This window comes from Centruroides vittatus, unplaced genomic scaffold, assembly GCF_030686945.1.
Source record: "Centruroides vittatus isolate TY-2023 unplaced genomic scaffold, ASM3068694v2 contig_767, whole genome shotgun sequence".
In the NCBI taxonomy this organism is placed as follows: Eukaryota; Metazoa; Arthropoda; class Arachnida; order Scorpiones; family Buthidae; genus Centruroides; species Centruroides vittatus.
In genome coordinates, this window is record NW_027122496.1 from 650,987 (window position 1) to 671,543 (window position 20,557).

Sequence of the window (20,557 nt, forward strand, 5' to 3'; positions counted from 1 at the left end):
AGAGAAAAGGAAAGTATCCAAGCTGGCAAAACCAAAGAAAGAATGGATCGGAAAGGAAAAAAAAGTAGGAAGAAGTAGGCAACCACCATTGAAAAGTGAGTAAAAATATTCTTTTTTTTTTTTTTTTTTTTTTTTTATTTTGGTTAACGTCCGCGGAGTCTGCAGAGAAATTCAAGATGGCGGCCGGAAACGCGGCCATCTTGAATCGAGGGAAAAATTTTTTCCCCGTTGCAGTCTCCAACGTAGGGAAAAATTTCCCCTGTCGCCATCTCGGAACCTAGGGTAACATTAACCATCTTTGGGTCCAGCATAGTAAACAGCCACCAGTTTTAACAGAGTATCTCTCACATAACCCAACATAATAATAATAATTAATTAATTAATAATGAGAAAACTCACTTTAATGAAATCAGCCACACAAGCAATAATTTCACCACCTTCATCTTCATGCTGATGTATTTCACTTATACCATTTGATGTATAACAACTTCCACCTTTAGCAAATAAAAAAAATTTGCATCAGAACTGAATAATATGTTAAATAACTTTAGGCTTTTCATAGAAAAGTGCTTGATTACATTTTAAGTAAAATTAAGTATAATAAAATAAGTAATGGGATAAAGTAGCTAAGACAGTTTTTAAAAATAAACCTAAAAAATAGTTATATTCCCCCCAAATTACTTTCTGAATTATTTTAGCTTGTTTAAATGAAATCAATTCCATTAATTTCTTATCAGACAAAATACTACCCATTCAACTTGTTATCAACTTTGTGGGTACCGAGGAGGGTCGACGAGGTCAGACCTCTGTTTAATTTCGGCAACAAGTCGGAGGGACTTGCCCACGTGTCAGAGATGGCTTATTTATCGGCAGGGATCCCGTAGGGACGGGACTGCTTTTTTTCTGGTCGAGTGTAGGAGGGAAAGTGGAGTCGTGGTAAGACGATAAGCGAATATTCGAGCAAACAAGACACCATTTAACAGGATAACAACGATTTAATGGAAAACAAAGTATACGTTACAAAAATCTGACATTAAAAGGGGTGACATATTATATATATATATAGCTCTATATAGCCCTATCACACGACGGGAGAGAGAGAGTTCACATAAGTGGGTTCCATACCTCTGGGACAATCAGTAATTCAAATATGCTGTTCGTCACGATGATCGAATATTCCTTTCTAGGGAAGGTTCGATGGCACTTACGGCACAATAGTCAAATATATTCTCGCGACTCGATCTTAATCGATGAAAGACTCTCCACACAGAGGGAGGAAGGGAGCCTCTTATATATCTTTTTCTGCTGGGAATTTTGGTCACGTGCAGGTGCTTAGGCCATAGGTGTTCCCGGGATTGGAAACAATACGGCGAATTCGGACGCTAACTATAAACTTAAGTTGCAAGATGATCTGTACGCAGCATAGGAACAATGGATAGTTGATAGTTATACGGCCGGGGACGCATATTTTCTCGTCCGGGACCGTTTTTAGGCAGGCTGTTTACATCCAAGTCAGTTTTTTGACGGGATGTTTATAATAGAAGAATTTTCGATTCGATATAGGGATTCATTTTACTATAATTCGTATTATATTCGGATTATATCCGGATATAAGAAAGGGGTAATTATTAATTCGAATATAATATATTACAACTTTCGTTCCAGAGGATTTCCAGATCTCACAACTTGTTACCATAAATATCTTGTTAGTAAATTCTTTGCTGATCAAAAATTCAGAAGAGGTGGGAACAGAAAGCTACAAACAATACATTGTAATCATTGATTTGAAAATAAACTCTTGCAAGCAATAATTCATAGAGGGATATTGGAAATTTTTGTTAGTTCTTTGAAACTATGTTGTCATAAATAATATCACAAGTTACATCACAAAATCGTCAGAGGAAAACAGTCTAGTGACTACTGAAATCTCATCTGACGTCACATTGAAAGTGACAACATGGACTAGCTTGCACAGCCTTAGACAAAGGAAAAGATGTTTGACAAGTTTGTAATTGTAATTTAAAAATCATTTCCACATAATTGGCTGATTCTATAACCAACACCCAATTTAAAATTCAAGTTTTAAACGTGTTATCCACAAATTATCTGCATGAAAGTACAGTAAGTATAGGGTCAAGATAATTTCTAGTTTTACTAAAATCTAACAATTTACCTGTACCAGGGATATTTTCATTCCACACAGGATTACTTTTCTGCTCCACTTGATTTTGCATTTCTTGCACATTTTCATTCAGGTTTTCTGATATATTAGATGGACTTGTATTGTCTATTTGATTACTATAGTTGTTATTTTCATGAACAGAAGCTTGCACTTTTTCTTCATTGCTTTCATCTCCTACAAAAATTACAATCTTTAAGTTTGGGTTTTTGGATTTTCAAATCTCTTTTTGCTATAAATGAAAACAAGTTTCATGTTTCAAATAAAAAGTATATAAAAATATTTAAAATTCTTTTATGTTTTGTATCAAATTTAAATAAAAATAAAGTGTGTCCTATGCGTAGTAACAAGTAACAACTCCCACCGGCTGTAGTGGAACGACTGCTGCTGTTAGAAAGTTTCCCAGGGAAGGAAGTTAAGATTAGTGATTAGAGGGTTTTTGTTTTAAGAAGGGCAAGGGAGTGTAGGCAGAGTTGAGAGTGGAGTGAGGAAGTAAGTGGAACCAGTTACAATGTAGTCAAGCAAACAAAAACTAAAGAAGAGCATGGAACGAAGGTGCGAGGGACGAAGAAAGATTGCCACAAACAGCGTCAAGTCTGCAAGATATAGAAGGACTCGAGTAAGGACTTAGTAAGGACTCATTTAGGACTTCAAAATCTTATACCGTTTAACCTCTGTAACAAAAAAGAAGATTATCATACCATTTCATGTTATCACGCATGAACATTTCAATATGTTTGTACTGTACATCCTTTGGAATCATTCACGAACTAATTAAAATTTTGTTCTGTCATGCTTTGTCTCGTGTCTTTGTCCCGTTACACCTGAGAACGATGCATTGATGTGACGGTGACAATTAATGTGATATGTAACTGGATCATACAGTTCACTTGTTTATTTCATTGGCTCGTCGCTAAAGGTTTAACGATTTTTTTATCTTACGTTTTCATTCTACTGTGGCTGTACGCCATATATGTATTGTAATCGTATGTTTGTATTTTATATTATATTTCTTGTTTCCATTCCTCTTTCCTATTTTCCCCTTTGTTCTATTGTCTGTTCTACCTAAAATTTTCCTATTTGAACTTCTTTTTCATATATGGTGATAGGAAGTCTGGATTCAATAGAAGGGTGTGCAGCCCTAAGGGAAAAAGAAAGAGTACGAGGGAGTCGAAGTTCAGACCGCAGTGTGGACGGACATAAGGACAACCCTTCCAGCGCGTTTTAGCATTGTATGAAGGAAACAAAAAACTCGATATGTCAAGAAGAATTTTACCAATAAGTTATTGAAGGACTTAAGGATATATCTCGATTTTTACAGCCCAATGACTAATTTGGCGATCGAGGGATAGTGTGGCTGTCGACCATGATATTGTATATTCTGTATATTTTATATTGAATTAGTCTTAGATTTTCTTTGTTTCTTTTGTCTAACTCTTCCTAGAACTTTCTCTGTCTAACTCTTTTGCCCTTGGGGGAGGATTATCTTTCCCTCGAGAGTAAGAACAAAAGAGGGAGTGTGGCCCTGAAGCAAAACAGACAGAAAGAGTGCCATTCTGGATTGAAATCCTGAAGAGGTAGGAGGTGAAAAAGTCAGTGCTCCAGAAAGGGAGAAAGGTGATCTAAGACAAAAAGCGGAGACCCGGTTGCAGCTTCCAGGTTCACCGGGATTTGGTGGTAAGCCCTCGCTAGGTCGAGCGTCGAGAAAACGGACTTGCCGCGTAACAGTTGCACACAGTCTTGTATATGAGGTATGGGATAGCGGTCGGGAACTGTTACTGCGTTTAACCTCCTATAATCTCCACAGGGCCTCCAGTCACCGTTGCTTTTCCGCACTAGGTGCAACGGGCTAGCCCACTGGCTGCTGGATGGTCTACAAATCCTTTGGGTCATCATATATTCGAACTCCTTCCTTGCTGCATTGAGCTTTTCGGGCGGAAGTCTGCGAGGCCTTCCTGCGACTGGCGGTCCCCAGGTTTGAATGAAGTGGACGACGCTATGTTTGGGCAGTTCTGTTGGTGTAGATGGTGTAACTAGCTCAGGAAACTCTGCGAGCAGACGGTGGAAGGAGGAGTTGTCTCCGACGAGTGATAGTGTCGGTGTTGGTCCCGTCACGGCTTTTCCCACGCTCGCAAGTTTCGTTTGGGCGTCCATAAGCCTTTTGTGTCGAATGTCGACGATCAGGCCAAAGTTCCTTAAGAAATCCGCTCCAATTATTGGGTTGGATACTGCAGCTATTACGAACGGCCATTGAAACGACTGGCGCAGACCCAATTCCAATGATAATAGTCTCCGTCCGTACGTTTTGATCTTTGAGCCGTTTGCTGCAAAGAGTTGCAGTCGGTCTGGCTCTCTTCTTGCTTCGGCTGGAGTTGGGGGAACTACAGAAATGTCCGCTCCTGTATCTATCAGAAAATGCGTCGACGTGGCCCTGTCATACAAGAAGAGCCTATGTCTCCTAGATTGGCCGTCGCCCGTGTCGTCGAGCGACGGCCCGATCACTTTCCCGACTGGAATTGGCAGGGGGACGTGCATTTGTTTGCTTTGTCTCCAAACTTCCGGTGGTACCAGCAGACCTGCCTTCCCTTTGATGTGCTTCTGTTTCGATGGGGAGACGAAAAACGGTGGCTGCCATGTTCGCTACGTCGGTAGGGTTTTGACTCCATGATTTGGTGTATCTGGAGGGACAATTGTGATATCTGTTCCTTCAACTGGGTGATCGCGTCCACGTGGTTCTCGGCCGGCGGCGGTTACATGGCCTGAATTTGGCCCATCGGTGCGGTGACTTCGCAAATTTTGTCGGCCAATTCGGCAACTTTCGTCAGATCTTCGCCGCTTACCGCTAGTATTTGCTGAGCAGCTGTTGGCAAGCGCTGGAGCCAAAGTGTCCTTAGCACGTCGTCTGAAATTTTATTTGTGGCTAACTCTCGCATCTTTCGTAGTAATTGAGACGGGCATTGATCCCCTAGCTTGATGCCTTGAAGCAATAGTCGTAGCCGCTGTTGTTCTGAATCTGCGAACTGGTCGACTAATCGGCGTTTGAGTGTGAGGTATTTCTCTTTGTTTGGAGGTTGGACGACTATGTCACTCACTTGGGCAAGGATTTCGCTCTCCATGGCTGCAATAACATGGTTGAATTTTGTTTCGTCGACTGTTATATTGGCGTTTGCGAACTGGGCTTCTATTTGAGCGAACCAAAGTGTCGGATTAGCCTTCCAGAACGGTGGGGCTCGCACCGCCATTCGGGCGATTTCTGGCACGTGGGCCGCCATGCTTTTGTTATCATTGTTCGACATGTGTCGTCCAGCACGTGTGAAAAAGCGTAAAAATAAAAAATAATTATTACTTGATTGTCCTGAATGCTGATGAATGTCTCTGGCCCTGTTAGTCTTCCGGGCTTTGACGAAGAGCAACCGATGTAGTTGGATTAGCTTCGGAACAAGAAATCACGTTCGGGTCACAATGTGGTGGTTGGCACACCACTTGATTATGTGTTTGCTGAGAATATATATAGAACCTGTAGTTATACATCTCACTGTTTGCTTTATTTACACAACGTACATAGGAATCTCGTTCTACACTATCGGTACGGTTGGACAAGATTCACGTGGCGGTACATGAGAGTAACCTGCGTCCGGAGGCAGCTGACAAGCCGGAAAAAAAGAAAAAGGAATATGGCGGACGGCTTGCACATGTTTATATACCCGTCACGCCAGCGCCACCTGGATTTTCAGATGTAGCGCTAGTTACAATTATTCGGCCGCCACACTATGAAACAACCTGTACACCTAATTTGAAAAGGAAAATTAGTCTTTTTCTTTGTTCATATACGTTTTTGGTTAATTGCAGAACACCTCATTTTCACACTACCTATTTCACAAAAGCATTTGAAAATATACAGTCAACTCTGCATAAGTCGACATCCGGATAACTCGTCACCGTAGGTTAATTAGTCAGCTTTCTGTGGTCCCGGCCGACTTACATAGGCAGTAATGTTATTAATGTTAAAAAACTCGGTTTACTCGACATCGTTTAACTCGTCCCCACTGGATAAATCAACACACTTTTTTCACACTTTTTTGACGTCTGATAAGTCGACTCCCCTCCTGAAAAAATGAGTTCACACCATACAATAAGCTGTGTAGTGTGAACTCATTTTTCAGAGGAGGAGTCAACTTATCAGAATTCTAAAAAGTGTGAAACAGAAAAAGTATGTTGATTTATCCAGTGATGACGAGTTAAACAATGTCGAGTAAACCGAGTTTTTTAAGGTTAATAACATTAATGCCTATGTAAGTCAGCCGGTACCACAAAAAATTCACTATGTAACCGACCAGTGATGAGTTATCCGGGTGTCGACTTATGCGGAGTTGACTGTGTATCCAATTTAGGAAATTTAAAAAAAATTATCTAATAGAAAAAAATCAATTAAAAATCTATAAATATATATATATATATATATATATATATACAGTCAAACCTGTTTTTATGCGGGGGATAGGGACCGCATTGAAAAAACGCATAAAAAAAAAATCTCACGAAACTTCACGAATGGCTGTAAATAATAGTTTTCGCAACACAATTAAAAAATATTTTTTTTATGCGGTCAACAGGAACCGCATAAAAAAGTCTCACATAGAAAATAACTCAAAACCGTACGAAATAGAATTTATTGACAACAGATGTCAGCACTTGACTGCATCGTCTGGTCTATCGTCTGTTTTACATATTTTTGTCCAGGTGGTGTTTTGTTGACTTAAAAAGTAAATTATTTCATTTTTCGCATATTCATGCAATAATATTACTATAATAAGTGCATTTATGCTATAATAAGTTTATTTAGCTATAATAAGTCAACGTAAGACATGACGAATCGCACGAGACTAGTCGCCAACTATACCGCACAAATTAAAAATTCGCATTAAAAAAATCGCACAAATAAAAATCGCACATAAAAAGAGCGCATAAAAACAGGTTTGACTGTATATATATATATATATATATAATAGTGTGAAGTTAAATTTATTAATTAAAACTAAATACAACAGAAATTTTGCCTTTATAATCAAGTTTTATCAGTTGGATCTAAAAACATTAAGAATAATACTTTCCAAAAAAAAAATTTTAATTTGAAACTTTTCTAAGGTTACAATTAATTCAAACTGTATTGTTCTTTTGGAAAGTATTTTTCTTAATGACCTCTAACTCAGGTGCCAAACATGCAGTCTATCATCTGTTCTTGTCATTTGACTGTTCAAAAATTTGTTTTGTTAACAAGCAGTTGAATACTACAAGTACTTATTACTTATATCTTACATCTGACAAAAAAGCATTGGTGAATTAATGTTCCTTTCCTAAAAAAATAATTTGCTACTTATATTTTCTTAATGATAAGTGCAGAGAATTATTTATTTTAGATACCGTTTATAAATAAGTCTACGAAATGTTTCAATTATTATAGGCAAATGAATGTTGGTAAAATGAACATTAAATGAGCTTAAACTACACTACTGTCACTGCCGTAACTAGGTAGGTGCAACAAGTGTCCACACACAGGGTCCATTTGGAAGAGGACCCAAAATGCATGTATTTGTTTTATTATTTTCCCAAACCTAATTAATTAAGGGGCCTAAATGCAAATTCTTGCACAGGGTACAGGAATGACTAGTTACAGCACTAACTACTGTTTATGAAAATTGCAACTAAATCACACCGACACCAATAACCAGAAAAGACGACAAAAATTTTTATTGTAACTAATGTTTTCTTCCATATATAGTTGAACATGTCTATCTCAAACATGTTTATCTTGAAACCCTCTATCTCAAAATTTATTATTTCCCCAGCATTTTCAGACTAAATTCAACATAGTTTCCATGTTTATCTCAAATAATTTTCTCCCAAAACATCTCTATCTCAAATTATGCACTGAAGTATCAATTACAAATTCAAAGCTATGTGACTTTGTTTTGACAGAATAAATTGTAACTGAGAAACAACTCTTCCAATACAGTAAATAGATATAATTAATGCTGCTTTTTTCAAATTCTGTTGAGTCTTATTGGTTGATGAAAGTCAGACATCGGAGAATATTGACAAACTATCTCTGTTAAGGCAGGGCTGTGGAGTCGGTAAAAAAACACTCGACTCCGACTCCTGATAATTTTAGTAGGTCGACTCCAACTCCAGCAAAATTAAATACAAAGTCATTTTATGGGGGGCAGAGGCACCCTACTCTAAACTCTAAAAGGAGCCCCATGAATTTATCCAAATACTTTTGTACGTAGGCTGTTTTTTTTCCAAGCTCCGATGTTCCATAAAAAAAGACAATTATAAATAACAAAATGAATTTATTACCAAAAGTTAAGTACAGACATGGTTACTTTTCGACTAATCATCTTGAAGATTGAGAAATTTATATCTGTGTACGAGTTTTTCCATCTTTGTCATAAAATGTTGCCGCCAATGACTGGAGATGGGCCCTAACATTTTTTTTGAAGAACGTGATTAGTCTCGAACCTCTGCCCTCCTAGCCACTTTTCCTGTTCAGGAAAGAGGTGGAAGTCGCTTGGTGCTAAATCAGGGCTATACGCTGGGTGTTTAAAGCGGTGAAGACGTCCACTTTTCAGACTTCCACCCAGTTTAAAACTTTTTAATGTGTGAAGACTTCCATCTCTTTTCTGACCTGAAAACAGCTAGCAAGGCAAGATGTTTGAGACTGCCTTGCTAACTGAATGAACTAATGACAATCTTCAAAACAACATTGTTAATTAAGACCATTTCAATTCACTGGTGGCAACACTCTACGACAAGGGAATGGAAAAGCTTGTCCACAGATATGACAAATGCCTCAATCCTCACAGTGATTATGTTGAAAAGTAACCATGTTTGTACCTAACTTTTGGAAATAAATTCATTTTGTTATTTACACTTGTCTTTGTTTTATGGGCTATCGGAGCTTGAAAAAACCATCCTCGTAGTTAGTATTTTTAATATTTAACTTAATATTTATTTGTATAACTTATTTAACTATTAATATTTATTTGTATAAAAAAAAATTAATTTTTAACAAAATAAGAGGAGTAAGAGTGCGATAAAATTCTACATCTACATATATTCGACAGCATCTGCACTTTAATTTTACTCTTCCAGAAAAGTTAGTCCAACTAAAAAGTGTGCGCTCTAGCTACTTCAGTGCCTTGTTCAGAAAAAAAAAATATGAACTCAAATCAATTAGTCTGGCTCATTCAGAAAAATAGAGTACTTATTAAAAGCGAGGATAATAAAGGAATGATTCAAAAATATTTAAATTCAAATCGGGTCAAAATAATTTAACTACTAAACACAAACACTACAAAGAACACTACATATTTAATAAATTAAATTGATGCATTTTGTATTTAAAATAAATGAATTATAACAAAATATAAAAAGATTTTTAAAAATTAATATATATATAATAAATTTTCTTACATTTAAATAAAAAAAACTAAAGTAAATTTAAAATGCGAAAGTCGGAGTCGACACATTTTTTCTGACTCCGACTCCTCTGGCTAGAAATTCCTCTCGACTCCAACTCCACAGCCCTGTGTTAAGGTATGTCAAAAATGTTTTATTTATACTTAATACAGGTTTGTACTGTACTTGCTGTTGTATTAATAAACTACCGTACCTCAACCAAACCTATTAACCAATTACATAAACAGTAAATAGTAATGTTTACTGTATAGGAACCTCTATATCTTGAAACCTGTTTATCTCATATTCTTTTCTTGTTCTCGAGAGTTTGAGATTGACAGGTTGAACTGTATAATGGACATCAGATTTAACTAATAAAACATATAATGGAAGAACAAAAATTTAAATTAAAAACTTTTAAAACAGAATGTTTTTAAATTACAGATCAAGCACACAGAATTGTTTGTGTCGGATAGGAAATATTGCTGCAGGGAATTAGGCAAATTCAAATAGTATTCTCCAAGCTGTTGAAATTGACTCAGTTTCCTTGAAGTTAATGTCCTCTCCCAAAGACATTGACAAGGCACAACTCATACACTGTACAATGGAATTGACTTGACTAAAACATCTGGAAGGAGGAGAAATATGTAAATCAGGGTGTGGTATGAAAATGATCAAAACTGTGGAGTGTCTGCATATATCTAGAATTAGTAGCACCCTCCTAGTTGTCAAGTTAGGAGATATAAATATAGAGTTAAACAACCCTATATTTATATCCCGTAACTTGACAACTAAGAGTGCTATACAAATAATGCATCATGGATAGCTGTAAAAGTATTTCCAGGATTCACTATGCCTTGTCGAATGACAAAAGGTGCAATACCACAATCCCTACTACAATACTGGTGTAAAATAGCAATAATTGCATCTAGACACCAAAAACAAATATATTTTAAGCAAAACAAACATTTTCTTCTGGGTGCAATGCCAATAAACAGTGCCGTAACTAGCCATTCCTGTGCCCTGTGCAAGAATTTGCATTTAGGCCCCTTAACTAATTAGGTTTGAGAAATTAATAAAACAAATACATGCATTTTGGACCCCCTTCCAAGTGGGCCCTGTGAAGGTGCACCTGTTGCACCTGCCTAGTTACGGCACTGCCAACAAACAATAAAGTTTGAAAGTGGATGCATGATTAGTGTGTGTGAAGGCAGATTTTCATACTGTGACACTGCTGCTCATACACATGCTGTGACAGTGTGGAGGTAGTAGATCAAAGAGAACTGGGTGCATTGAAAACTTTGCAGTGGACCAACTGTGACGATACTGTGGGATGACAAACAACTTTTTCATATGGTACTGACAAACTGTTCTGCATCATCACAAGTGTTAACACAGCAGTGACACATTGCAACAAGTATGGCATTGTCTGCCAGCAGTTTGATGCCCCATCTGCTTCAAAAAGGACTGGTTGCACACATACCTCTGTGGCAGATCCCCTTGACCTTAAACCATCAATGCCCCAATTTGAAGGGTCCAGGGCTCCTTACCATTCACTGACTCTTCTAGTTAAGATGGGACCCAGTGAAAGGTTTAGCAAGATGCTTCTTGTGAGGATTCTTTTAGTGGGGAAGATCAACAATATCGGTGAAAGTGAGGGAACCCAGTTTGAAAGTCATTTCCAGTAATGGGTTGATGACACACCTTCTTGAGGGAAAAAGTGTCATAGATTTGATAGCACAGCTTTTAAAGGATCTTAACCAGAGTTCCTAAACTCAGATGGCTCTGATCTCTCTCCTCTTATCTCCCAATTGGTCCCCAACTTGTTGCTAGGAGCTGAACTCGGGTCACGTAAGAGGTTGGCACTCCCCTCGACCAAATGCCGAACCCCATTCTCTCAAAGTGCTTAATTAAAACTTTTCCATAATTAAGAATAATGTGTTTTTCTTCTCATTTCAAAGTAGTTGCAGTTAAAAGATTTTAAACTGCACATCTGCAATATTTCAAATGTAATAATACAATTTCTCTTTAATTCACACTCATTGGGGTGGGAGGGTTTATATTTTCTCCTTTTGCCTTAACTTTTACAAGAATACCAACTTTTTCTTCCTTCTATTTCTCACAATACCTTCTATAACAAAGAAAATTTTATACAAAACCCTCTCTCTAACAATTGGACTCTCTAACAGATGGTTATATTTTTGAATTTAGCAATTCCTACTCATTATGATTCTTAATCTACAACATTATCTGCATTTAACATTTGTGATTAAGCATAAAGAATATTGACATTTATAGATTTATTAAGTAATTGGTTTAGTTAAGCTAATTACTTTTATTTTCATGTATAATTTTTTATCTTAGCAAAAAGACTAGTAAGAATATAATTGATTTATTGAAGCAGAATGTTAGTGAAGCTTCTTCTATGAGACTTACAGAATTGTGTTTATTCTTAAAATCCATTCAATTTTGATTAAACTTTACTATTTTCCATTAATTGTGATGTGAAATCCATACATGTAATAAAAAATGGGTATCCATGAATTGTTTTTGAGATGTAAAATCGTTTCACAAGCATGCAGAACTTTGTCGCGCAATGTTTCATGGTCACTAGCATGTCTCGTATGAACTTATAGAATAGAGTTTGTTCTCAAAATTCAATTTTGATAAAACTCTGCCATTTTTCATTGAGATGAGAAATCCAGAAATGTAATGCGGGTCCATTTAAATGTAAAAAATCCAGCAACAAATTACTTAACTTTTGCAGCAACATTTAAAATTCTGGTGGTACTCTGTTACAATATTTAATTTTAAAAAACTGTTTACATTTTTAATTATTATAAAATGGAAAAAAACCTTAATTTTGAGAGTGTAAATGGATTTTATAAAAAATTGTAAATGCTAATAATGAGTAAAATTGTCATTAAGTCTGATCCTACACAACATATGACATACGACCACCCTTTATCTCTCTACCCCATCGACCTTAAACCATCAAATTTTAATAGTATGAATCTTTCTAACACACAAACCTTCCTGCAAAATTTCATAAATTTTCAAAAGCACAGGAGTTATTAAGCTTCAAATAAGGTAAATAAAATTGTACCACACGAACACACACATATATTAACATCCATACATACAGGAAAAAACTCTGCTTTTGATACACAAAGGTATTACTGTGATAATGTCCATGCTCTCTGATGCGACAAACACACCTAATGGAGTTTAGGCCTAGGGGTCAAAAATAAAAACAGTATTACGTGAGCCTAATGGAAAATAGGCACAAAATACAAACACAAGAACAAAGCAACAATGCAATCGATAGAAATCGCTTTGTTCTTGGATCATCTCTCGGTAACTGATCAGTGCAAGAATCATGTCTACCGTGTTGTGCAGGTACGAGGATAGCCTCTTTTGTAGCAGTAAGTGCAAAGTCTACCTGTCCACATCCGTTACATACTGTACAAGGATTGCTTCTTTCCTTCCAGCTCCACTTCAATTCTATCGCGTTATGACAAAGTCACGCGATGTCGTAGTTAAAATACAATAGAACTGACAATGAAATAAAACTAAATTAATAACTTACTATTCAAATCTTTCAATTGATAATATATTATATCCACTTCTTGCAATCTCTTTTCAAGAAAACCATTGATTTCATGTTTGTTGAAAGCATTTCTAAACCTGTCTTTAGCTTTTGTATACTTGTTTGCATCATTTTCATCATAGTTTTCCTTCATTACACTCCATTCCTGTAATTAAACATATTTAAAATAAAAGGTAATTTATATATTTTTATGGTTACACAAAAAAATGATTTGTAATGCTTCGCTACTGTAAGTGTATATATTTTTGTTACTTGTATTACCATTTCTGTTCTAGTATGTAATCGTGTTAGTTTGATTGTATCAGGTTTTTGTTATATGTTCCATATTTGCGTGGATTACCCTGTTTTGTATTACGTGCCACCTTCTGGGGGTTAGTAGTTGCGAGGTGTCAATTGGACAATAAGGAGACCATGTGACAAGACAGGTCCCAGATGGTGGAATCTTATAAAAAGAGGGTCTCACATGTTTAGAGACATTTTTTGGGATTTCTCGACCTGCACTGGACTTTCAAGCAACTGATCCGAAGAAGAGGAGAGACTAAGGAAACGTGGTGAGCTTTGCATAGGAAAAGGGTAAACTGTCGGCTAAGTCACAGATCGGAAAAAATCCATCTACATCAGTGTGGAGACAACTCAAGCAAGTATAGTTCATAATATCTAGCGAGGCCATCTTGTAGTTGGACTTTGTGGGATGATTATTTTTTCATTCAGAACTGTTTAGACCATGTAGTTGTCAACTCTAGTAGGAATTGAGATTGTATACTGCATCTAGGCACGGATAATAGCATAGGAATGCACCTGCACGGACCAATCTCCCTGTAAATATTGTATAATCGTAACACGCGAATTTAATTAGTTATATTCGAATGATATACCTAAGATTCTGCCATATATTTAGTTGGCTTGATCGTGTATGTGATTGTAGTAGAGAAATTCTTGTAATACTAATTGTTCTAGTTGTAATTTTATTAAACTTGTTTAACCAACATAGTACAGTGTCTATTGTAAAATCCTCACGATTACCCAACCTATAGAGCTAGTGGAAGGAACAACGAAACTAGATTGAGGCACCTCTAGCTGCGACACCGGGTAACAAAATCGGGGCTACAAAGCCGGCACCAGTGTTGTTCCACCTAATACTTTTGTACTAATCTAGTACCTTTTTACTTGTTCCAGTATCAAGATACCCAACACCATTTTCCTAGTACTATTCATGAAATCCTAATACCTTTCCTTTCAATTTAGTACCTTTCAAAACATTCGTTTTTATTCTATATTTCTATATTTTTTTACTTTACTTTGGCAGTAAATAGATGCTTTTATTGCTTCCTCATTCGGCAGTTGAACGTATTTTTTGCAATTAAATTTAATAAAAACTAAACTACATAATCGAGTTCTTACCGATTCTTGCGAAGCACTGTTATTAGCAAAGGAGCTACTTAAAAGCACCAACGATAAAACGTTACACTTGGAAACCATCATCTGCTTCAACCATACAAAAGCATTCTAGTGAGGAAGATTCCGACGATGATGATCTTACCAGTAATTTTTTTATGTGATAATTTTAAAGTTTAGTACTTCATGTACTGTGCATTACTTCTGTAAGGTGACCAACTATTTTTTGTTCAAAAAGAGTACACTTTGCAAGTATTTCATAGGTGAAAAAAAAAGAAAAAACATATTTTCTTTTATTTTCTTTTAAAAACATATTTTTCTTCGGAGTGGATTTTTTTTGCTAAATGAGGATGTTCGTCTAATAATGTAGCCACATCCGAACAACTTTCATTTTGCATATTAAATTTGACTGTTAAGACAGCAAATAATGTTTTTACAGAAAGTTGCGACTTCTCACTGCTCCAATAATCATTCCCTAGTGAAAATACCCTTTCAACAGCAGCATTAGTGCCTGGACAACATAAGGAAATTTCTATTAAAACTTTTAAATTTTCATGTGGGATATGTTCTACTCTAAAATGCCGAAAGATTTCTACCCATCTTTTGTCAAGTTCTATTTTCTCATCGTTCCATTTCTTCAATTTTTCTTCATTTGATTCATTCTTTCAAACTTGCTACCCGTACTGTAAACCGATTGAAATATAAATATATATTTGTAATAATTACTTCCACATCTATTGACATTGAACTTGATGCTGTATTGATGGCATTTGATATAATGTGAGCATTACAACCAATTCCCAAAATATTTTGTTTCAGAAGATCTTGTAATTTTGTGTACACATTATCGACACCTTTACGGGTGCGTCCTCCAAAATTAGTATTTGTGTTATCAGCCGAGAGCGCCAAAATTTTCTTATTCAAATTGTTGTCTGTTATAACTTGAAATAAGTGATTAGACAAAATGTCTGATGTTTCCCCTTCGATTGATTCCAAATTTAAAATCTTAATTTGAATACCGTTCTTAATATCGAAATACCTTACTAAAATTAAATAAAGTTTTATTTCATTGTGATTCGATGCGTCTGATACAATAGATATATATGATACAGAATCCAGATTTTCTGATAGCATTTTCTTGCAGTATTCATTAAATACGCTGGTTACGATAGACTCACATTTTGTTCGTGCACAAGAAAATTTTTCGTCACAAAATTTTTTTAATAATTTAGTAGTGCAGTCCGTGCTGCGAAAACTTTGATTATGGATTATTGTGTGAAAAGCGAAAGTACCCTCCATAACTGCCAATTTTTTTTCATTAGTTCCAAAAGTATTCCCTTTAAAAAATGTTGTCAGTTTGGATGTTGATGCTGCTGTGTCATGAGACGTTTTATGTACTTTAGTTTCAATGTGTGCCGTTATTGCACTACGTCCATGAACTGCAATTGAAAATTCCCTATTGCAGATTGTGCATTTAACCAAAGAGTCGTCATTTCGATTTTTAACTACAATGAATGGAAACTCTTTTTTTTAAATTTTCGTTTAAACGATTTTTCCTTCTTTTGTTATCGCTCATATTTGAATTAATAATCTAAAAATTATATTAGTAATATATTTTTTATTTTGATTTTAAATAAATATTGTAATCTGATATTATTTAAGTAAAATGAAAATGAAACTATAATATTAATACAGTACTTACATGCAACTTCACCTTCACTAGATAAATAAAATAAACTTTTATTTTGTTTTGTACCCCTCAAATCTTGTTAACTTGAACAAAAAGTACGAAATTGTTGGTTTTCTCTAACCTCAAATTAATTAAACAGAAGGGGAATTCCCATAAAACTTTGCCGTACATACTACGCATGCTCGTGTCTGGTGTTTGCCCTGTCCTCTGACGTACCGGAAACGGCAAGCAATATGTGCGCGTGAAATTCAAATCATTGTCAAAATAATTTTAAATATTTAATTAATAAAATTGAAATAAAATAATCTAAAAAATGTTTTAGAAATACAAATGAGTATAAAATTATACAAATGAGTACTTTCAGAGTACAGGATTTGAAAAGAGTACGGTTTGCGAAAAAAAAGTACAAAACTCAGTAAATGAGTATAGTTGGTCACCTTAGTATATATATGTATATATATATATATATATATATATATATTCATAAATAAATCGACTCCCCCTCCTGAAAAAATGAGTTGACACAACACTGTGCGGTGTAAACTCATTTTTTTCAGGAGGGGAGTCGACTTATCGGGTGTCTAAACGAGTGTGGGACAGCAAAAGTATGTCGACTTATCCAGTGGTGACGAGTTAAACGGTGTCGAGTAAACCGGAGTTTTTTAACATTAATGCCTATGTAAGTCGGCCGGGACCACAGAAAACTGACTACTTAACCGATGGTGTCGACTTATGCGGACTCGATTGTATATCGTATAATACAGTTATTTTATCGTCTGAATTTTTATAACGAGAGAAGAAATAAACATTTTAAAATTAATAAAATAACAAAAATCAAACCAATCCTAAACCCGACCGAAACCAAAACCAAAACCAGTTGAATCGATTATTTAAAAAACTGCCCATTACGATCTTCCGAACCGCTCGTAGACAGCATTATTTTATTAAATATTTCGGTCAAGAACGAATATTAAAAGTGGCAATTAATAAAAACTTATCGACGATATCGCGTATTTTCTGGAGATGGACAAAATATTTTGAAATTCCTAGAAACAGTGGACCCGCCGAACCCGGCATAAAAGTATAGCCTACTAAGATTTCTTTCGTTCTTCCAAAAATATAAAATAAAGACGTTTTTACACAGAATTATTCGAACAGAAGATTGAAGACTACGTTTTATCAATTATTTTAAAAAAAATTTGACAATCGCGGTGATTTTTTTTTTTTTTTTGGCACGATTCAATTGTTTTCCTCCAAAACTTTTATAAACAATTTAGAAAAGTGGAAACCACGCTCGTTTGTAACGTGAATACGGCGACGAACATCGACTTTTACCGTTTTAATTCGTGAAAAAAAATTAACGATTCGATCTAACTACCGGAAATTACGATTAAAGATATTTAGTGTCACCGAGACAATTATTTTGCCAGTGTTTGCGTACAATCGCGCGTTACCATTACTGCGATTCTCGCCTATCCGCGAATATTAGCCATAAAACAATAAAGCACTTACTACAAACACTCGGCAATGTTCCTCCTTCCAATCGCTACTACTTTGATGCTTCCAAAAAAGTTTAAAAATTCCTTCCGCTTCGTTCTCCCATTCTAGTAATTTGCCAAATGTCTTCTTCCTCAAATGAGGTATAATGAAATCTTGAATCATTCTAATCTTTTCCTTTGCTGGCATTTTCGTTCGTTTTTTCTTCCCGATAATCCTTTTCCCCTCCCTTCGTCCCGTTTTAGCTTTTTCGCCAGTGATCTTTCTCGCCATCTGTAACGAATATTAAACTTCTTTTAAATACGCACGCTTACGAAACACACGCAACTCCGTTAAAGCTAGAAACCAACCTGTTGGACACACTCGACTCCGCTTCTTAACAGTCTAATAACTTTCTCCGCTGCTACGCGACACACATCTGACGTCGCAGAACCTTGCCCCAATATTTATAACATCGTAGGGGGAAATCCCGGTGCACCTGCGTAATCTATTGCAATGTGACGTAATCCGCCTGCCTCCAGTTATCTACGACTATACGTCACCACCGTCATACTGTTAGTTTTTTTTTATAAAGGCACGAAATGGCGTTATCGAGACGTTCTCGAAGTGAGAAAAGCTCACTATCACCTTTCAAAACATTCAGAACTTCTCTCCATATATATATTTTTTCTGCGTGACACTCTTTGGAACAGAAGGGTTTTATAAGCAAAAATATACGGGAGATTCGTCCGCTACGTTATTAATTAATTTGCGAACAATAGGAAAATACCTCCGAATGGCTTTCGAGTGCAGAGAACAGAATTAGGTGTAGTTTCCTTTATTTCTACTCTCACTTAAAAATTATGAAAATTACATCTAAGTTATGGAGGTAGTAGTCGAGGAGCGAGCGGCAACTTGTTTGATTTAGTTTTGTGTTACGGCAAAGTAAAGGATGGGCAATCTGCCAAGAAGGAAGGCTTCCGTCAATCCCATTTAAATGTTAGACAGGTGAAAAAAATAATACGGAAAATGCCACGAGACTAACCCGTTTGTCAGGGACCGATTACTAATGTTTAACGGTTTTTTTTATCCGCTCGAACACTTGACGAGAAGCATCAATAAGTTCCCGACCTTCGACAGACGTTCGTGTTATTTAGTGACGTCACATTACAAAAATACATACAGTATCAGATTTAGATACCGTTTACATACATTTAAATAATACAAAACTTCTAGCTTAATTATATTTTAGTTTTATTATATTCGAATTAACTGAGAGGTAAACAAATCGATTTATTTTCTGTTTTCTTTAAGTGTAGAATATAAGTTTTTACACTCGTAAGGCATAATAATAATAATATTTAAAGTGCTTTTAAATATTTTTTTATTTCGGCCTGTAGGATTTTAATATGAAATGTCGGCCTAGTTCAAGTAAATCGATGTGTTTCAGTACAACACAATAGCTAAGGCACAACTGTAGGCTTAATCCAAAGGAAACTGTCTTTCGACCTTGAAATCCCAGTTTTTATACGTTTTTCTCTCTTCATCCGTACTTTTGATTAATTTCTCGTCCCCCGTCTCCGATTGGTCTCTCCCCTGTCTCCAGGTGTAAAACGAGACCATCTCGGGTCGCGGGAAAGGTCCGATTCGAGGTGTCCATCCGATACCTCTTTGTAGACTCTGCTCCGAGATTGTTTATAAAAAATAACACCCGCACTTATAATTCGAGCCGTTGTTTGTAATTTCTTTGGCGTCTAAAAATTTTAACGATCGTTCTCGTCTCTCAAAAATTTTCCCCCTTTTCGAGAAGGTTTATCCCGGTCAAAAATTAATAGATACTCGAGTCAAAGATCTACCTGTTTATGAGCGCTCGTGCTAGAGTTTGCCTTCCGGTTTGACATTGACGGATTGTTTAACACGTGTCCGAGCACTTCCCAGTCTCGTTGTTTACATTTTTGTGTCGCGTTGTTTAGATCAAAGGGTTTTTTTTCTCTCGTGACACAATTTATCGCTATCATTTTTTTAACGCAAGAATTTCGCGATTTACTCGTTTTCGAACTTGTCTGGGAAATCACACAAATTGTCTAAGTGGACATTGTCGGGAAATTTATCGTTAACTAAGTTATTGTATTTTTAAGTTATTTACTTATTTATTGTATTTTAGAATGTGGTGGTAGTAATATTGCCGAAGAGGGGCACGTTAGCCCGAAACACGTACGTTATGTGTACGGGAAAAACTACTACGACTGATAAAATAAAGAATTTATGAACTCGTCTTTGTGTCAACAACCAATACACCGGTATAAACTCCTATTAATAAATTATGTCCACGTAGACAATTTATAATATTGTATATCTCTATTTAAATTTAATAAAAATATGCTTTACGAATAATTAATTATATTTTCAAACGAGTCCTTCTTGCTTATTCTAATTGCAATCTTAATACAATTCTACTTACTACTAAAAACAATTATTCATATATTCTCAGAAAATAAAGGCATTAGTTTATGATATTGTTATTATTTACACATTTATATTCAAATGGATATTACGCGACGTGAATATTAAAATTATCTATCCAAATTTTAGGTAGTAGCGGGGCTTTCGAAAGTGGGAGCCGGGGATTTGTCCTTCGGGCCCGTAATGGTTACTTCCTCTATTGATTAGTATTATGCGTACTTACAGAAATCGCAAATTGTTTCTTAATAAAGAAACAATCTGTATTTTATTTGTTTAAAAAAAAAAT

The 20,557-nt window shown here is 35.8% G+C and overlaps 1 protein-coding gene across 1 annotated transcript; it reads right to left on the reverse strand.

The window, feature by feature from the left end:
- Window positions 1–1,956: 1,956 nt before the first annotated feature.
- LOC136981521 (interferon regulatory factor 8-like) lies at window positions 1,957–18,189 on the reverse strand. The gene is made up of 4 exons (XM_067277827.1): window positions 18,180–18,189; window positions 17,845–18,102; window positions 13,227–13,392; window positions 1,957–2,356 (listed from the first exon to the last, which is right to left on the reverse strand). The coding sequence occupies exons 2-4, from the start codon at window positions 18,100–18,102 to the stop codon at window positions 2,103–2,105; spliced, it is 678 nt and encodes a 225-aa protein (XP_067133928.1). The 5' UTR covers window positions 18,180–18,189; the 3' UTR covers window positions 1,957–2,102.
- Between the last annotated feature and the right edge of the window lie 2,368 nt (window positions 18,190–20,557).